Source organism: Dioszegia hungarica, assembly GCF_025882075.1.
Source record: "Dioszegia hungarica strain PDD-24b-2 chromosome Unknown MKK02contig_25, whole genome shotgun sequence".
NCBI classification, from domain to species: domain Eukaryota; kingdom Fungi; phylum Basidiomycota; class Tremellomycetes; order Tremellales; family Bulleribasidiaceae; genus Dioszegia; species Dioszegia hungarica.
Window position 1 is genome coordinate 977388 of NW_026515779.1, and position 14980 is coordinate 992367.

Genomic DNA, 14980 nt, shown 5'->3' on the forward strand with positions numbered 1-14980 from the left:
GGTGTGAAGGGGTATCGTAGAAATGCTGGATCATTGATATCATAATGCAAGACCTGTGCTATAGACCGCTAAGACTGACAGGACAGGGAAGCATCCGAGATCATCTGCCCAGATTTGACCTGTAAATGTCAACCAGAGTAGCCTCACCCACTTCGCGGCACAGAGCACACGTACCTGTTTGCAGTCGCCAATCGATGCCTCTCCTCCACCCACTTGTACACATCGCTGCTCCCCTCGAGAACCGCAAAGACCTCCCTCGCTATCCGCTGATTTCTTGGCAGCCCACCCTTCCTGCCCCTCTCCGCCGCTTTCAGAAGCCACACGATCCCCTGTCTTGTGCTCTGCCGCTCATCTAGCGCTTTCGGAGTCTGGACGAGTTTTGCCCGTCTCCTTGTCGAGTTTAGACGGACGGAGGGGGAGGCGAGGGTTATTGCGCGGGAGAGGAGGGGCTGGGGTGGAGAGTTGGAAGCTTTTTGACTAATGTCTTAGCTCTAGCTCCTGACTGGCGGAAACTTTGAGCTTACAGCATAGACAGTATGTCAGAGACATGGCCCTGCGCCTCGGCCTTCCGACCGTGCTTCATGAGCATGTTCGTAAATAGATCCAGGAGGGGGTCAATTTGAGGCGGTAATGCCTCGGGTGTATATCCCCGGACTGCGGCAGCGGCTTCGGGAGTATGCGACGATGGCGAGCCATATCGCAGAGCGGGGACTGGCTTTGCGGATGATGTCGGAGGTGGGAGGAGGTTGTTGATGAGCAGATCGAATCCGCTCGAGGCGTTGGGATCTGGGGGCGGGCCGGGCGTGATTGGAGGGACGAGGACTCGGGAGGATGAGGCGAAGGAGCGGGTTGTCGATGAAAGGGCAGAGACTGCGCGGAGGGACTGTCTGATGGACATGATGGCTGTGTGTTACAGGTATGGATAGATGGTCGAGTGAGTTCGACTTTTGGCTGGAGAGAGAGAGAGACAGGCGGGACCAAAGCGGTTTCTCACGATGTGTCCCATAAATTTCCAGGTGGACAAGGTGGAGGCAGCTACCAAAGGCCTTGTGTTGCTCATACAACCATCTCTCAGCTCAAGGACAGCATCAGCCATGCCCAAACGAACATCAGACGCAGCGGACGAGCCCGCAGCAAAGGCTGCGCCGAATGGTCGGGAGCCGAGGGTGGCGGAGGAGGATGAAGGGATGGGGGAGTTTGAAGATCGGTGGGAGGACGATATTGAGAGTGAGAGTGGAGGGGAGGAGGAGATTGGAGGAGATGAGGAGGGAGAGGAGGATGGTAAGCCAGCGCTAATGTCATGGTTTCTGACCAGTAAGCTGACAGACAGAGTTCACGCCTGCACAGGAAGATGAAGTGGTGGAAGAAGCACCACCAGCCAAGCAGACCTATCTGCCCGGAACAAAGCTGGGGCCAGGGGAGCAACTGGTCGCCGACCAGTCTGTCTACCTCGCCCTCCACTCCCTCTCGTACGCATGGCCGTGCCTCTCCTTCGACATCCTCCGGGACAATCTCGGGGAAGACCGCTCCACCTTCCCGCACACCGCCTGGATCGTCACCGGGACACAAGCGGGCGAGGTCCCTGGGCAGGGCAAGGCCAAGGACGAGGTCGTCGTCATGCGCCTAGGCGGACTCTCTCGGACGCAACGGCATGACGAGGACGACTCGGACGCCGAGTCGGAGGACGAGGACGAGACGGAGGAAGACGCTACCCTTGACTTCCTCACCATCCCCCACGTCGGCTCGGTGAACCGGATCCGCGCCGCCCCTGTCGCTAGCACAGCCCAAATACCAGACCCGTACCACGTCGCCACATTCTCGGAAACGGGCAAAGTGCACGTCTTTGACGTACGCCCATATATCGATACCCTCGCCGGTCCATCTCGTCCCCGCCAGAAAATCCCGGTGCACACCATCACGAACCATGGGCGGAACGAGGGGTTCGCGCTGGAATGGGGACAGACGGGGCTGTTGACGGGAGATCTGGCGTCCAAGATCTTCTTGACGACCGTCACGCCTACCGGATTCCATACCTCCCCCAATCCCTACATGTCGCATACCTCCTCGATAGAGGATCTGCAGTGGTCCCCCTCGGAATCGACGGTGTTTGCGTCGGCGTCGGCGGATAGGACGGTACGGGTGTGGGATATACGGGCGAAGAATAGGAAGAGTGTCGTCAGTGTCGAGGCGCACAGCCAGGACGTGAATGTCATCTCCTGGAATAAGGGTACGGACTATCTGTTGGTCAGTGGAGGGGACGAAGGAGGGTTGAAAGTCTGGGATTTGAGAATGTTCAAAGAGTGAGCCCTAATCTCTTTTATGTATCCTTGCCCCTTGCCTCTTGCCCCTTAGTCCATGGTCGGAGCTGACAGTCAGCACCCCCACACCAGTCGCCGACTTCTCATGGCACAAAGCCCCCATCACATCCGTCGAATGGCACCCCACAGACACATCCGTATTCGCCGCCTCGGGCTCAGACGACCAGGTCACCCTCTGGGACCTGTCAGTCGAGCAGGACGAGGACGAGGAGCCCATCGCCTCGGGCGTCAATGCGGATGGGACACCCATTACCGTTCCCCCACAATTGCTGTTTGTGCATCAGGGGCAGAAGGACGTCAAGGAGTTGCACTGGCATCCCCAGATCCCGGGGATGATGATTACGACGGCGAGTGATAGCTTTAATGCGTTCAAAACGATCTCGGTGTAGGCGGGTGTATCGGCCGGAGGGGAAAGGGGATGGGCGGAGCCGGAGAGCATGAGGGCTGGGATCAGTCTGGTGGCCGCGAGCGAACGCAGTCGATGTATCTTGGTTCTTGTCCATGCTCATAGGGTGAATCTCAGATGCATAGATAGAAATACTACCTATAAGTATCTACGCCACCCTATCAGCCCCCACTCATTGCTCTTCCCTTCCGCTGTCCTCCCGTCTGTATCTCCACGCAACGCTAGCCGAAGGTAGGGCATATCGGACCCTTCACAACGCCGCCGCCACACACCTCCTTCGGCACGGACGCACACCCCCTTCGATCTGGACAAGAGCTTGACGTTTTGGCGCACAAAGTCGCCCTGGTCAAGTAAGACAGGCCGCCGGTGGTGGAACGGTCCATACGAATCATTGATTGATCGATCGGTAGTATTCAATGCTATACGCCGATGGCCGCCTGTCACCCCTTGGGCCGTTGCAGAAGTACGACCTTGCGCGGACCGCCCATGTTCTGCTCGAAACCAGGACCGAGGTGAGCGTGTCCATGCCCATGTCCGTGTCCGTGTCCGTGTCCGTGGCCGTGACCATAGTCTGGACCGGGACCGGGAGCATGACTATGATGGTATGGCGGACCAGGTGGACGAGGGAACATTACACCCGTTGGCTGGAACGGAGGGGGTAGGGGCGGTCGAGCAAAGACGCCGGATGGACCTTGAAGACCTGGCGGGCCAGGTGGGGGAGGTGGAGGTGGACGCTGTAGCAGCCTCGGCTGGAATTCGGGCGGAGGGGGACCTCGAAACTGGTGGGGTATACCGCTGGGCGGGCCAGGCGGTGGGCCGGGTGGGCCCGGTGGAGGTCCGTGATGATGTCCGAAAGACGCCGGTGGTGGGGGCGCTGGAGGGCCGCCGCGATGGTGGGGGTGATGTCCCGGACCACCGTTTCCTTGCCCATGTCCATGAGCATACGACGGCGGAGGCGGGACAGAAGGTGGAGGAGGAGGCCGACTGGGCTGCCCGTCGATAGGTGGAGGTCGGGGCGGTCCGGGTCGCTGTAAAAGCACAAACCCGCCTCTGCCCGGCGAAGGGGGTCCGCCATCCCTTCCGCCTCTCCCCCGCCCGCGTCCCCTGCCTCTCCCGCCATCTCCCCTTCCTCGACCACTTCGACCCTCATGTCTCCCCTGATCGGACACCTTGTCCGACTTGGCATCGCTCGCCACATTGACGAGTCCGGCTGGCTGTGCCCGCCCGCCAACGATCGGGGGGTTTCGGATGTCCGGGCCCGCGGGCAGATTGGACCGATTCGAATTGGGCGATGGATGCTCGTTGCTCGCGCGACCAGCCGAGGCGTCGTCCCCGGCCACGAGCACGGGCGCCGGTCGCCTCAGAAGGATCTTGACCTCCCTTTCTGGCTCTTCCGACTTGGTTTTGGACTCATTCCGAGTATGCCCCCTCCCGCCTCCTCTCCCATTGCCCTTCTGTCCATCTCTCTCTTTTCCCCCTCCTCCTCCGCCACCCCTTCTCCCACCTCCGCCACCTGGACCAGTCTTTCCTCCCCGACCCCTTCCCCTTGCTCCTCGCCCGCCCGAATCCGCACCAAACGACATATCCTCCTGCTCCTCATCCCTCAACACCTCCAGCGCGAGCTCGAACCGCTCCGCCTCTTGACTGATGAGATACCCCTCCCCTCGCTCCGCATACTGGTCCCGCCCATCCTCGCCCCCTAGCGCCTCAACAGCCAATGGCGGGTTCGCCACAAAAAGTGTCGGCCACAGCCCATACATCTCCTCCCCGGAGACTTCGGCCGCATTGATACGCGCAAACCAGCCTGCGCATCCGAGGACGTTGGCGGCCCATCTCGGGACGTCGTCGACGGGGATGGGCAGATCGCTGAGTTCCGTGATGGGGAGTAGCTCGTCTTCTCTTTGAATACGGATACCGAGGCCGCGCTTGTAGTTGGTGCCGGCTTGGACGGTGATGGATGGGTCGGAGGAGAGGAGCTTGTACATCCGAGTAGCGTGCTCGATGTAGCGTGTGGCTGAGCGGGCGCCGATGGCGGCGTGGGACGAGCCTTTCTTGAGCAGGTCAAGGGTTCGGATGGCTGATAGATCAGCTATCGCTCTCATGCAAGATCCCAGCTCGCTTCAAAGCTGACTCACCATCGATAGGAAGCACCAGCTCCCACCCCTTCGCCGCCAGCCTCCGGACACTCCTCGGTGCCCAAATCAGAACCGATACGTCCAGAACCGCCACTCGCCACTTATCGTCCTCATCCTCCCCCTCCGCCAGCTCTGGCTCGATATCCTCATCGTGCGTCAGAGCGTCCTGACGGTCATTCTCGTCCATGTCGATTCGCCCGAATCCGGCAAACTTGTCCTTGACCCCTCCGCCGATCCTATTCTGCTTGACATCGCCAGCTTGTCCATTCTCGGCAGTGACATTGGCCTTGGGCTTGGCCGGTGCCGGCTGCTGCTTGGCCACTTGGATAGACTGGACCTTGGACTCGAGCTCCTGGATCTGATGCGTCAGCAGGGCAGTTGATAGCGATTTCTGCAGAGCAGCCTGGCGGGATGCCTGTGGGGTAAGCTCTAGCTTGATTACAGCCTCGTACATAGCCAGACGTACGAGGTCATTGTCGTGCATATTGTTCGATGATACGTTGTCCCCTTAGGGGGAATCCGGCTTGCTGCCGAATATGGTGGGTGCTATCTGCGCACTGCGATGGGAGGCGCAGGCTATACACCCGGATACTCGATGATGATATGGCGTGCTGGCAAGGTGCTCATTGGACGAGGTTGCGGCTCTCTCGAGGAGAGAGCGGTGCGTGCAGCTGGTTATCCGTTGTGGGACAGCGGAGTATGAGGCTGGTAGCTGATACGACGATGCTGACTTGGAGGACAGCCAGCAGCCTCAGGGGGTCGACCATCAAAGGAGTAACAGCTACTGAGCCGCGAGATAATCCCGCATATTCCCGTGTATCGCGTCTGAACCCACCCTGTTGCCGGCATCGACCTTGTCCGCGCTAGCTAGAGAAAGTCGGTTCAAATCATCCTATAGATGCTATAGCAATTCCTTCTATACAGCATCTATCCATAATCAACATGGCAAGCACACCCTCTACCGCCATGACAGCTCTCCGATCCGTCGTGAAAGCTGGCGAAACATCGAAGATGGGCTTCCTGAGGACTTTCTCGCGGTCTGCACCTGCTCCTCAAACCCGTAAATCCATCCTGTCTTGAAATTGGGCTCTCGCTAATCCAACAGCTTACCCCTTCTCCTCCACCGCCCTCTCCAAGTCCTCACCCACTCCCAATCCCACCCCCAACCTCCTCTCCCCCCGCAAAGGCGCCGGGCTCATCAATCACATCAACGAGCAGCTTCGCGAAACCTACGATGCCAAATCCCTAACCACCACCCTCTTTTCCCGGCGGCACAAGAACCGCATCCTCGCAGGGTCCGTCATGACCGTCACCTCCTACACTTCTTCCGCGCGCACGACCACCTCCACCTTCTCGGGCGTGCTCATGGGCGTCAGGCGGCGCGGGATCGATACGGCCTTTAGGCTGCGGAACGTCATTGCGAAAGTAGGGATGGAGGTGGACTTTAAGGTGTTGAGTCCGTTGATCAAGGAGATCAAGGTGATTAAGAGGGCGGATGGGAAGAGCGGGCTGAAGAATCTGGGAAGGGCGAAAGTGGGGTATCTGAGGGAGAGGCCGGGGGCGATGAGTCAGATTGCGTCGGCGTTGAAGACGGCGGCCAAGTAGGGGAGGCGAAGGCATGTATACTGCACGTGCGGGGCATCGTGCGTGGATCTGCTCACTTTGGCGTTTCAGAAGGGAGGGATAACGAACGTGCGTGCCCAAATGAGCGGACTAGAGATCTCTGTCGGCGGTCGGCCCAGCGGAGGCTCAAAGGGGGCTTACGAGTGATTGGGTGCTTTTATGCGCAATATTGAGAGATAGCTTATACCGTGCTGATTTGTCGTCACACTACCTCAGCGCGTCCAACCCCCTTCAGTCATACCGAGACCCCGACACTCACTCCTACTCACCCCAGCAGACAGCCCCAGTACACGCGATGTCTGTTGCCTCCACTGATACTTCTGTCAAGAAGGCGCCTGTTCCTCCTTACCCCCTTGCGCAGAACATCCTTGTGGATTGGGCTAACGAGTCCTTCCCCGAGGCCTCGACTCTGACAGCCAAGCCGACATTCATCGACGACATCAGAAAGCATTTGGCGGCTATTCGAGGCCGGCCTTTCAGTGACAATACCGTCACCACGGAGCAGAAAAAGTCGTTCCTTCAGTCCGAGCGAGGACGGTATCTGATCGACTATCTCCAGAGTGGCAGGACTGTTGGCGCTCACGAGAAGTGCCGCGGTACGGTCGTCGCCGGTATCTGTGCTTCCGTGGCGGGTGGTGTGTGCAACGCTGTCATCGATGGCGAAGAGGAGGGCCGGTCCGCGAGGGAGGTCTTGTTCCAGTCGATCTTCATCACACTCGAGGAGCTCCATGAGCTCAAGTGGGCGATCGAACCGCCCTGCATCACGGCATACATTGAAGACTTTTGTGCCCGCACTGATCTTGGCTTGACTGCTATTACGGCTGTCTTGAAGCGGTTTGATGGGGCGGACGGGACGGCGGGCGACGCAGGAAGAGCTGTAGAGCAGCTGCTCGATGAGTGGTATGGGGTCCTGTCTGACATTCAGAGCGACGATAGCTCAGCCAGGTGATACGTACGAGTGACCAGGATGATGTGCGGGGACAATCGGCCGGAGTCGAAGAAGCGCTAACATTGTCTGATGATGCAAGAGCTGTCTATGAGGTACTTCGGACGCATACCTATTCAGTGATAATACTGAAACACTTACCTGGCATGCGCGGACATGGCCTCCAAAGCCGTAATCAGATACCAGCTCAGACTGTGGATGTGTATGCTGGGATCAGCGATCCAGCACAGCACTGATTTAAGCTCGCACGTTTCGACATATATGACGTGGTCTCGCGGCGCAGCTCACAGTGTTGTGGCGAGTGTGGCGAAACGCTCAGCTGAATGCCACCTTTCACGCCCACCCCGAGTGCGGACAAAGGAGGGCCTGTCGGGCACGCATTGTACGAGCTTGGAGGGGTCTCGCACCTATTTAAGCTGCGCGCACACCCCCTCCCCTCGGTCATTCCCCTCATCAATCAGCTCAGACCTCGCCACTCTATTCAACTCCTCCTCCATTTCATCGCTCAGTCCCCTCACCCCATCAACACGAGCTCTCATCTCATCTACATCCGCGATGCCTGGCCCTGAAGCGCAGAGCAGCACACATACCGGGCAGGGTCTGTCTCGGGAGGACGTCGAAGCGATCCAGGCGGCGATCAAACCCGCGGCAGATGGCGATGGCGACAGCAAGAACGAGACAGCGAACGATGATGATCCTTTCCAGGCTATCATTGCAGCCATGAGGGAGGTCGTGGAGGTCATCGCCACGAAGCTCGCTCTCGATGCTCCTGATGACAGCCATGTCTCCCGTCCGTCCGGCGAGAAGGGCGATGAATTTGCGTGGCACAAGTCGACTTAAGGACAGCTGATGCTCCAAGCCGGTCGCAGCCCCTCCAGATCGCGCACGCTGGACGCCGCGACCCGCGCGGTCTCGTACACGCTCCAAGAGCTTGCGCACGATGTGAGCAGCCTGATCGACTTACGGGAGCAGCTCGCCGTCGCGAAGGAGTCGCGCATCGGTGGGAGGGCAGACGTTGGGTCGGGAAGTACCACGCGCGCAGCAGATGAGGCGATTGCAGAGCTCGCGCGCTCACTGATGGTGGTCAAACGCTCGATGAGGATGTCTTGAGTGCTGAGCCCGAGACAGAGCCGGCAGGTGGCGGGGACGTCGACTTTGAGGAGTACACACCCGGAGACATCGAAGAGATGGAGGAGGCACTGGCGGTGCAGACGTCTGAGCTCCACTGCAGTCTCAAAGCGATGCGGTCCGACATCGCGGCATTCGAAGCACCTCGAGTCTGGACCGACACAGTCATTCGTATACAAGGAGACGATTGACGTGGAGATTTTTACGTGGTTCTGGAGTGATGGGATGGAACTCATACTGGAAGACATTGGGGGTAAGGCCATGATACGTGCTTGGGTGAATAGGCGAGCCGAGGTCGGAGGCATAGTCAGCCGCGTAGCTTGATCAACCGGGAGGCCAGGATCGAGTAATCAGGAATATAGAGATGCTACTGCTGAGTCTGACCCTGAGATACGGTTTTGGGTGACAGCGATGAGCCTGCTATAGGCTGCTGTCCTACCACACCTGTGACGGGCAGAGCGCAGGACCGGACTGCAAGAGAAAAGACTTCATATCACAAAGTTGAGGTGACCTTTTGTACGATGCCGTTGGGCGCAGAGAGTATTCACACTCTCGATCTACGATATAATGCCTGTTGCCCGACGCATCATTTGCTGGTCGTACATGATCATCGGCCATCTCAGGCGAGGCTGGCAGTCGAAACCTGCTCAGACATACAAAGATAGGCGGCCAGTTTTCCTAGTCGGAGGGAGCCGGCAGAGGGTTCCCCAATTCGCTCAGGTGCACGCCTGGACGACGTGTCCCTTGCAATGATCTCGAAGAAACGCAAGTGCACAAAGAATACGCGCGGACAAAGGGACGTGGAACAAAGGATCATGAGAAGATTGCGCCTTTGGGTGGCAAAGGTCGAACTCGGAACAGTACGTGTCTGTGCCCCTTCCTCCCCCCAAAGGCGGATTACCTTTTACTTTCCAACATATCTCCTCCTCCACGAGTCTACTGAACGTCACGTACCATGATGCTGTCGAATAAGAACGACGACTATTCCCCTCCTCCCCCTCCCTCGCGTGCGACGACCTATCCCCTCGCCAGCCCCACAACTGCGCCAGAGATCGATGATTTCTGGCTGTCCATTGGGCTCGATCGTTTGGCGGCCATGAACCCCGCCTCGAAAACAACGGTGGAAGCGGTGGAGTCAGGCCAAACAGGGTTGATCAAGCTTGGCGAGGCCTTCGACACGCTACTCGTACGGTCGACGAAGTACTCGTGGTTGCGATTCCAGCATGAGAAGAAAGCGGCCGCGAAGCATATCAAAACCCTTACCTCAGCGATTGAAGACTTCAGTAACTCGATTTCCGAATGGGGAAGCAAGATGTACCCGCTTAGTAAGGACGCCGAAGACAACTTTACTTCGTTCAACGCCTTCGCGAAGAATATGGTGAAATGGTCAGGGAATGCGTTCATCGAGGGCGACAAGAGAGACGAGCAGGTGGAGCTCTGTCGGACAAGTGCTGTGACGACGGTGGGAATCGTCCTGGATCAGATGAGACGCGTCTCACGACTCCACGGCCCATCGTGGGGCTCTCTGATCGACGTGGAAAGCGCAATCACAGGCTCAGCACGAGCGATCGCGTGGTTGGGCATGCTGGAGGTAGTGCTCGAGCAAGCGGGATGCAAGACCTGGAAGGAGGCTAAAACCCGCATCGACTACTGGTGTTCTGTCAGCACTCTTCCTGAGTTCGGGTCAAAGGAGCGCAGGCGTGTGTAGGAGGTGCGGGCAGACAGATGTACTCGTACGTGTGGTCTTGTGAGTCTTGGCGGGATCGGCGGTGCATTGCGGATAGGTCAAGTTGTCAACTAGCATAGCCGAGTGAATGTGTCCATATACTCCAGACGGTGACATGCTTCATAGCAGCCTCTTTATACAGCCTGTCTGATTGTGCGACACCTCTGATATCGCTCGACCAGCTGACGTGTCGAGCGCGGGCAACTTAGTCGGAGGTGACTCGCTAGCTGCTAAGTGTTGCATGAGTGCCACACTACCACATTCGCAGATTATTGCCGGAAAGGGCAATTCTTTATCTGCTTATCAGCGTCCGAGTATCTCCGATATCGATTACGGTACGGCACATCTCGGCCGAAGCTGATTAATCTCGACTCGAGTCGAGCACGTCAATCGTCAACATCTCGATCTATATAACAACGACCCACGTCCCATCTCTTCCCCCATCAACACACATCACCTTACTCACCACAACAGCCCATACAAGATGTCTTGCTAAATCCCCGTCAACCATCCACGCGTCATACCCAGTCACCTCCTACATCAATTCCGATCAATACCTACCCACTCCCATATCCACCCAATATGCTCTACCCCTCAACCCCATCGCTAAGCCCTATCGGACCTATACCCAGCCCAACTACAAGCTATACCATATTGCGACATCCCCTCCCGATCCTAGGAGAAACATCACACCACCTAGGGGATTAAGTAACTGTACCACCTCCATCGAGGCAACTACTGGTAATTTCACCCTGTCAAACGATACATCGATTCATCGATCCAACACGTGAGTGACAGTCTCTCTGGACCAGAGCATCCTGCTGACGATCAGTACAAAACAAACACAAGACACATCAAAAAAGATGCGATTCTCAACCACCTACTCCCGCCCGATCCTGACCCCACTGGGGCAGCGGCTCCTCATCCTCTCCGAGCGTAAGCTGTATGACCTCGACGCCCCCATCGGGACGCGCGAGTCCGGTACCACCCTCCTCCGCACCATCCTCGTCCAGCAGACCGTCCGGGCTGCGTGGGATGCGGTCGACCAGGGGCGCCAGGGTGGCCTGAACGACTGGTCTTCGCCTACCGCGATGGGCCTGGACGTCCTCGGCGAGGAGGATGAGGAAGAGGCGGAAAGTCTGGCGGAGAAGGAGGACAGGTGGTTCGAAGATCTCCTGTCGGACCTAGGAGAGGAGGAGGAACCGCCGGCCTACGTCTACTCCCTTTCGGCCTCTTCGTCTACTCCGTCGTACACCCTTTCCCCCGCGGTCGCAACCGTACAGGTCCTCTCGGCGGATACGACCCCTTCCGCCTTTGAGGCAGCCCTCGGTCCCACTTCTCACATCGAATACATCCTTCCCTCACTCGACCTCTCTCCTCCCTGCTCCCTCCCCATCACTCCCACGGACGAAACTACCAACCCGGACCTTCTGCCCCTAGACGAGCTGGACGAGTACGACGACCTCGTCCTCCCTCCCCTCATGCGCCGCTCGTGGTCCAGCGACAGCTCGGACTCGGACGAGTGCCCTACTCCCCGGCTGGACTCCGCGGAGCTTGAGGATGTGACCGGCGGATATGACTGGAAGTGGGGCGGCGGGGAGGTAGAAGCGGAGGAGGATGAGTGGGATATGGGGATGCTTGGGCGGACGTCTGGGGGGGTCCGGCTCCGCGGGTTATGATTGCTTTTAAGTCTCTATTATCTTCTCCCAACTTGTGTATGCAGTTCTGATCTAAACTCGTCTTCTCGGCCACTCTGCGATGCTCCACTGGTGATCCTGTGCCCGAGACGTCAGTCGTATGGCCTGCACCGGCGTCCAGGCCGTCGGCGATGATATCATGACGAGTTTCAGAATTTGGAAAGTCAGGCACGGCCAAGTTCGGCCCAGCCGCACAGCAGCCCGAGCTATCTTGGTACGGGCGCTCATCCTGCTTTGTACATAGCGTATCATTCACTTTCATCCAGGCAAATCTTATTGCGGCTCGCCATCTTCGTCAAAGCGTCGTTCAGCCGCTTACTCCACTTATCGACAAGGAAAGAGCAAGGCCTTGTCTATCTCCTTTGTTGACAAATCGATAACGCACCTCCTCCTACATTTACGGCAATCTCATCTCCTATATCCCTCGCTCAAGCAGCATGTCGGTCACACAACCAGGAGGCCCTACCGGGACCACACCGACTCTCGGACCCGTCGCAGGCATGTCAGAACCGGTTGTGGACGGCTCGGGAGGGACGAGGAACACTTCGGGCCTTTCTCAGCCGGACGCGAGGAATGAGGGTGCAGGTGGTAATGTCATTGTCGATGTGCAGAAACCGCATGAGGCGCTTGCGACGAGGTCTCAGACGCCTCATGGGGAAAGCAGCGAGCCGAAGAAGTCCGAGGGTACTCAAATGTGAGCTTCATCATATCCTCCAGCGGCGAGAACAAGGGCGAGCCAACGCTGCAGGAACACAGAGGCTCGTTGGGACGACTTGTTCAAAGGCACAGGCGAGCAGGCGGTAGCGACAGACCAGCTAGACAACAAGAACGACGTCAAGTCCAGGTACGCCTCTTCGTCTCATCTCACTCCCAGCTACGTAGAAGCCTCATCGCTGAGTTTGGCAGATGGCAACGCGCCGTCAAAGTCGCAGCTCGGCTCCAAGCGGGAGATGCGATCCACCCGTCCGAGCACGATGCCAACGCCGAAGCGGGCCCATCCCGTGCCTCCCGGCCTCAGCTGGACGAGAAGACCAAGAAGGCTCGGAAGGCGAGGTTCTGGGGGAAATTGACGGCTCCGACTGGGAAACCGAGGGATGAAGGGGAGGAGCTGCCTTTCCAGAGTAAGGCGTTAGAGCAGCAGCACTGGTTGGAGATGATTGATGCGAAGGTGAGCTAGTATGGGCCTGGACGGGCAGGGACTGGGGACAGGGGACAGGCTGACTGTATAGCATCGGTATGGGAGCAATCTGAAGTTCTATTTCCGGGAGTGGAAAGAAGCAGATACGAAGGACAACTTCTTCAGATGGTGTGTACCCCTAGACCGCTATCCCGACTGCGACCAGGACAGAAGACTGATAATCTCCAGGCTGGACAGAGGAGATGGGAAACATCTCGATTTGGAGGAGCTACCGCGCGAACGTCTAGAGAAGGAGGTCATCACGCAAGTCAATCTTAGGTGACGACGCATGTTGGCGGACTCGGCTGACCTATCAGGTACTTGTCCGGAGAGCAAAGGCTGAATTACTTGGTGAAGATTGATGAGGATGGGCTGTTAAGATGGTGAGCAACTCATCTCGTCCAGAGGGACGCGCAGAAACTGACGTCCCAGGGTTCACAATAACGAGCTGGTCCGTCTCTCCCATCTATACTGCTGAGTCTCAGCTGACGTCCTAGGTCGATACAGCAGCCGGAAGATGGCGCGACTCGGGCAACGGCACCGGTATAGTCGAAGACGAGGCCTATATCGAGGCTCATGCCGACTCAAAGCCCGTTTACTCTACCGCCGGAGCCAACTCGACGCCTCGACCCGCGCGCACCGACGGGGAAGGGGACGCCGATGACTCCGCCTCGAGCGTATCGTCTGATTCGTACGGGGCCCTTAGCGATCTGCAAGAGAATGAAGCGACGCATTATGACGAGTATAATCCGGAGAACGAGGGGAACTGGTTGGAGCGGAAAGTCAAGGCTGTGACGCCTGCGGGGATGAACAAGGAGTTGTTGAGGAAGACACTCAAGTGAGTTGGCGAGAGCCAGCGAGTCGTGGAGAAAGGAGGACGCTGATTTGACAGAGGTAACACCTGGATATACGCCAGCGATATGAAGATGAACATGTTTATCGGGATCAAGCAGAGCGGGACGTTTCAACATTCATCCTGTAAGCTTGTCCCTACTTCTCGACGAGTGAGTGGAAGCTGATCACTTCAGTCACGTCAGGCGGTAAAGTCACCTCGGCGGGTATCCTTGTGGTTAAACGAGGCCGTATCACCAAGCTCAACCCCCATAGCGGGCACTATCGGAGCACTATCCAGGTGAATTTCCCTGGAGCTCGGGGTGTGGTCTTTAGTCTGAAGTAGAGCTGACTGAATGCAGCACTACAAAGCCTTTATCGCCCAGCTGGAAGACAAAGGCGCGGACCTATCGCACGTCAAGGTCGGAAAGAGCGTCCTGGTGAGCTCACATACCCATCCTCACCTCAGCCCTGAGGCGCGAAGGGCATAAGCTGACTCAGCAGCAAATGTGGGGCCTTGGCCACTATACCGCAATCACCAAAGGGCAAAAGACCTTTTTCGAAGATTTCAAGCGCAAGCTGCACCTGAAGCACGAGTTGAACGAGATGGAAAAGTCCGAGGCGCTGCAGAAGCGGGTGGAGGAGGCGGAGAAGAAGAAGCAGGAGTCTGGAGAGGGAGATGGGAAGGCCGGAAAGGTATGATATGAGGCACGAGGCGACGAAACTACATCTCTACATCTGATCTATTCATAATATACGGACCGTGTCAGGAATGACCATCACCAGGCTGTTGGACCTGCGCCCGAGATAGCATCTGAGCTTATGCACTACGAGAAACACAGATGCACAACACAAGTCCTAAGGCCTGATCAGGTATACTACCTTCCAACTACGACCCCTACCGAGCGCACCCTATATATAGCGCTCGTCCCTGTTCTCCCCATCTCCTTCTTCGGGGTCTTCTTTTCTCTTCTCTTACTCTAGTCCGGACTA

General features: G+C 57.6%; 9 protein-coding genes across 9 annotated transcripts; 7 read left to right on the forward strand and 2 right to left on the reverse strand.

The window, feature by feature from the left end:
* Positions 1 to 100: 100 nt before the first annotated feature.
* Positions 101 to 898, reverse strand: MKK02DRAFT_40873 (ribosomal protein S7 domain-containing protein; the record flags this gene model as incomplete). The annotated part of the gene is made up of 3 exons (XM_053091314.1): positions 101 to 119; positions 175 to 477; positions 525 to 898. The coding sequence occupies 3 exons, from the start codon at positions 896 to 898 to the stop codon at positions 101 to 103; spliced, it is 696 nt and encodes a 231-aa protein (XP_052942346.1).
* A 196-nt stretch (positions 899 to 1094) lies between these two features.
* MKK02DRAFT_20271 (putative ribosome biogenesis-related protein) lies at positions 1095 to 2707 on the forward strand (the record flags this gene model as incomplete). Its single annotated transcript, XM_053086233.1, has 3 exons — positions 1095 to 1314; positions 1352 to 2300; positions 2377 to 2707. The coding sequence occupies 3 exons, from the start codon at positions 1095 to 1097 to the stop codon at positions 2705 to 2707; spliced, it is 1500 nt and encodes a 499-aa protein (XP_052942347.1).
* A 457-nt stretch (positions 2708 to 3164) lies between these two features.
* On the reverse strand, positions 3165 to 5343 carry MKK02DRAFT_40875 (uncharacterized protein; the record flags this gene model as incomplete). The annotated part of the gene is made up of 3 exons (XM_053091315.1): positions 3165 to 4801; positions 4860 to 5274; positions 5326 to 5343. 3 exons carry the CDS (start codon positions 5341 to 5343, stop codon positions 3165 to 3167), a joined length of 2070 nt encoding a protein of 689 aa, XP_052942348.1.
* A 458-nt stretch (positions 5344 to 5801) lies between these two features.
* Positions 5802 to 6464, forward strand: MKK02DRAFT_40876 (putative 50s ribosomal protein l19; the record flags this gene model as incomplete). The annotated part of the gene is made up of 2 exons (XM_053091316.1): positions 5802 to 5919; positions 5965 to 6464. 2 exons carry the CDS (start codon positions 5802 to 5804, stop codon positions 6462 to 6464), a joined length of 618 nt encoding a protein of 205 aa, XP_052942349.1.
* A 313-nt stretch (positions 6465 to 6777) lies between these two features.
* MKK02DRAFT_40877 (uncharacterized protein) lies at positions 6778 to 7431 on the forward strand (the record flags this gene model as incomplete). The annotated part of the gene is made up of 1 exon (XM_053091317.1): positions 6778 to 7431. One exon carries the CDS (start codon positions 6778 to 6780, stop codon positions 7429 to 7431), a length of 654 nt encoding a protein of 217 aa, XP_052942350.1.
* A 552-nt stretch (positions 7432 to 7983) lies between these two features.
* MKK02DRAFT_30354 (uncharacterized protein) lies at positions 7984 to 8880 on the forward strand (the record flags this gene model as incomplete). Its single annotated transcript, XM_053088027.1, has 4 exons — positions 7984 to 8218; positions 8288 to 8511; positions 8553 to 8720; positions 8755 to 8880. 4 exons carry the CDS (start codon positions 7984 to 7986, stop codon positions 8878 to 8880), a joined length of 753 nt encoding a protein of 250 aa, XP_052942351.1.
* A 631-nt stretch (positions 8881 to 9511) lies between these two features.
* Positions 9512 to 10264, forward strand: MKK02DRAFT_40879 (uncharacterized protein; the record flags this gene model as incomplete). Its single annotated transcript, XM_053091318.1, has 1 exon — positions 9512 to 10264. The coding sequence occupies one exon, from the start codon at positions 9512 to 9514 to the stop codon at positions 10262 to 10264; it is 753 nt and encodes a 250-aa protein (XP_052942352.1).
* Positions 10265 to 11145: 881 nt separating this feature from the next.
* Positions 11146 to 11961, forward strand: MKK02DRAFT_40880 (uncharacterized protein; the record flags this gene model as incomplete). Its single annotated transcript, XM_053091319.1, has 1 exon — positions 11146 to 11961. The coding sequence occupies one exon, from the start codon at positions 11146 to 11148 to the stop codon at positions 11959 to 11961; it is 816 nt and encodes a 271-aa protein (XP_052942353.1).
* A 455-nt stretch (positions 11962 to 12416) lies between these two features.
* MKK02DRAFT_40881 (uncharacterized protein) lies at positions 12417 to 14689 on the forward strand (the record flags this gene model as incomplete). Its single annotated transcript, XM_053091320.1, has 12 exons — positions 12417 to 12673; positions 12728 to 12823; positions 12886 to 13147; positions 13209 to 13285; positions 13346 to 13435; positions 13474 to 13539; positions 13589 to 13607; positions 13654 to 13994; positions 14049 to 14134; positions 14185 to 14288; positions 14350 to 14427; positions 14492 to 14689. The coding sequence occupies 12 exons, from the start codon at positions 12417 to 12419 to the stop codon at positions 14687 to 14689; spliced, it is 1674 nt and encodes a 557-aa protein (XP_052942354.1).
* Between the last annotated feature and the right edge of the window lie 291 nt (positions 14690 to 14980).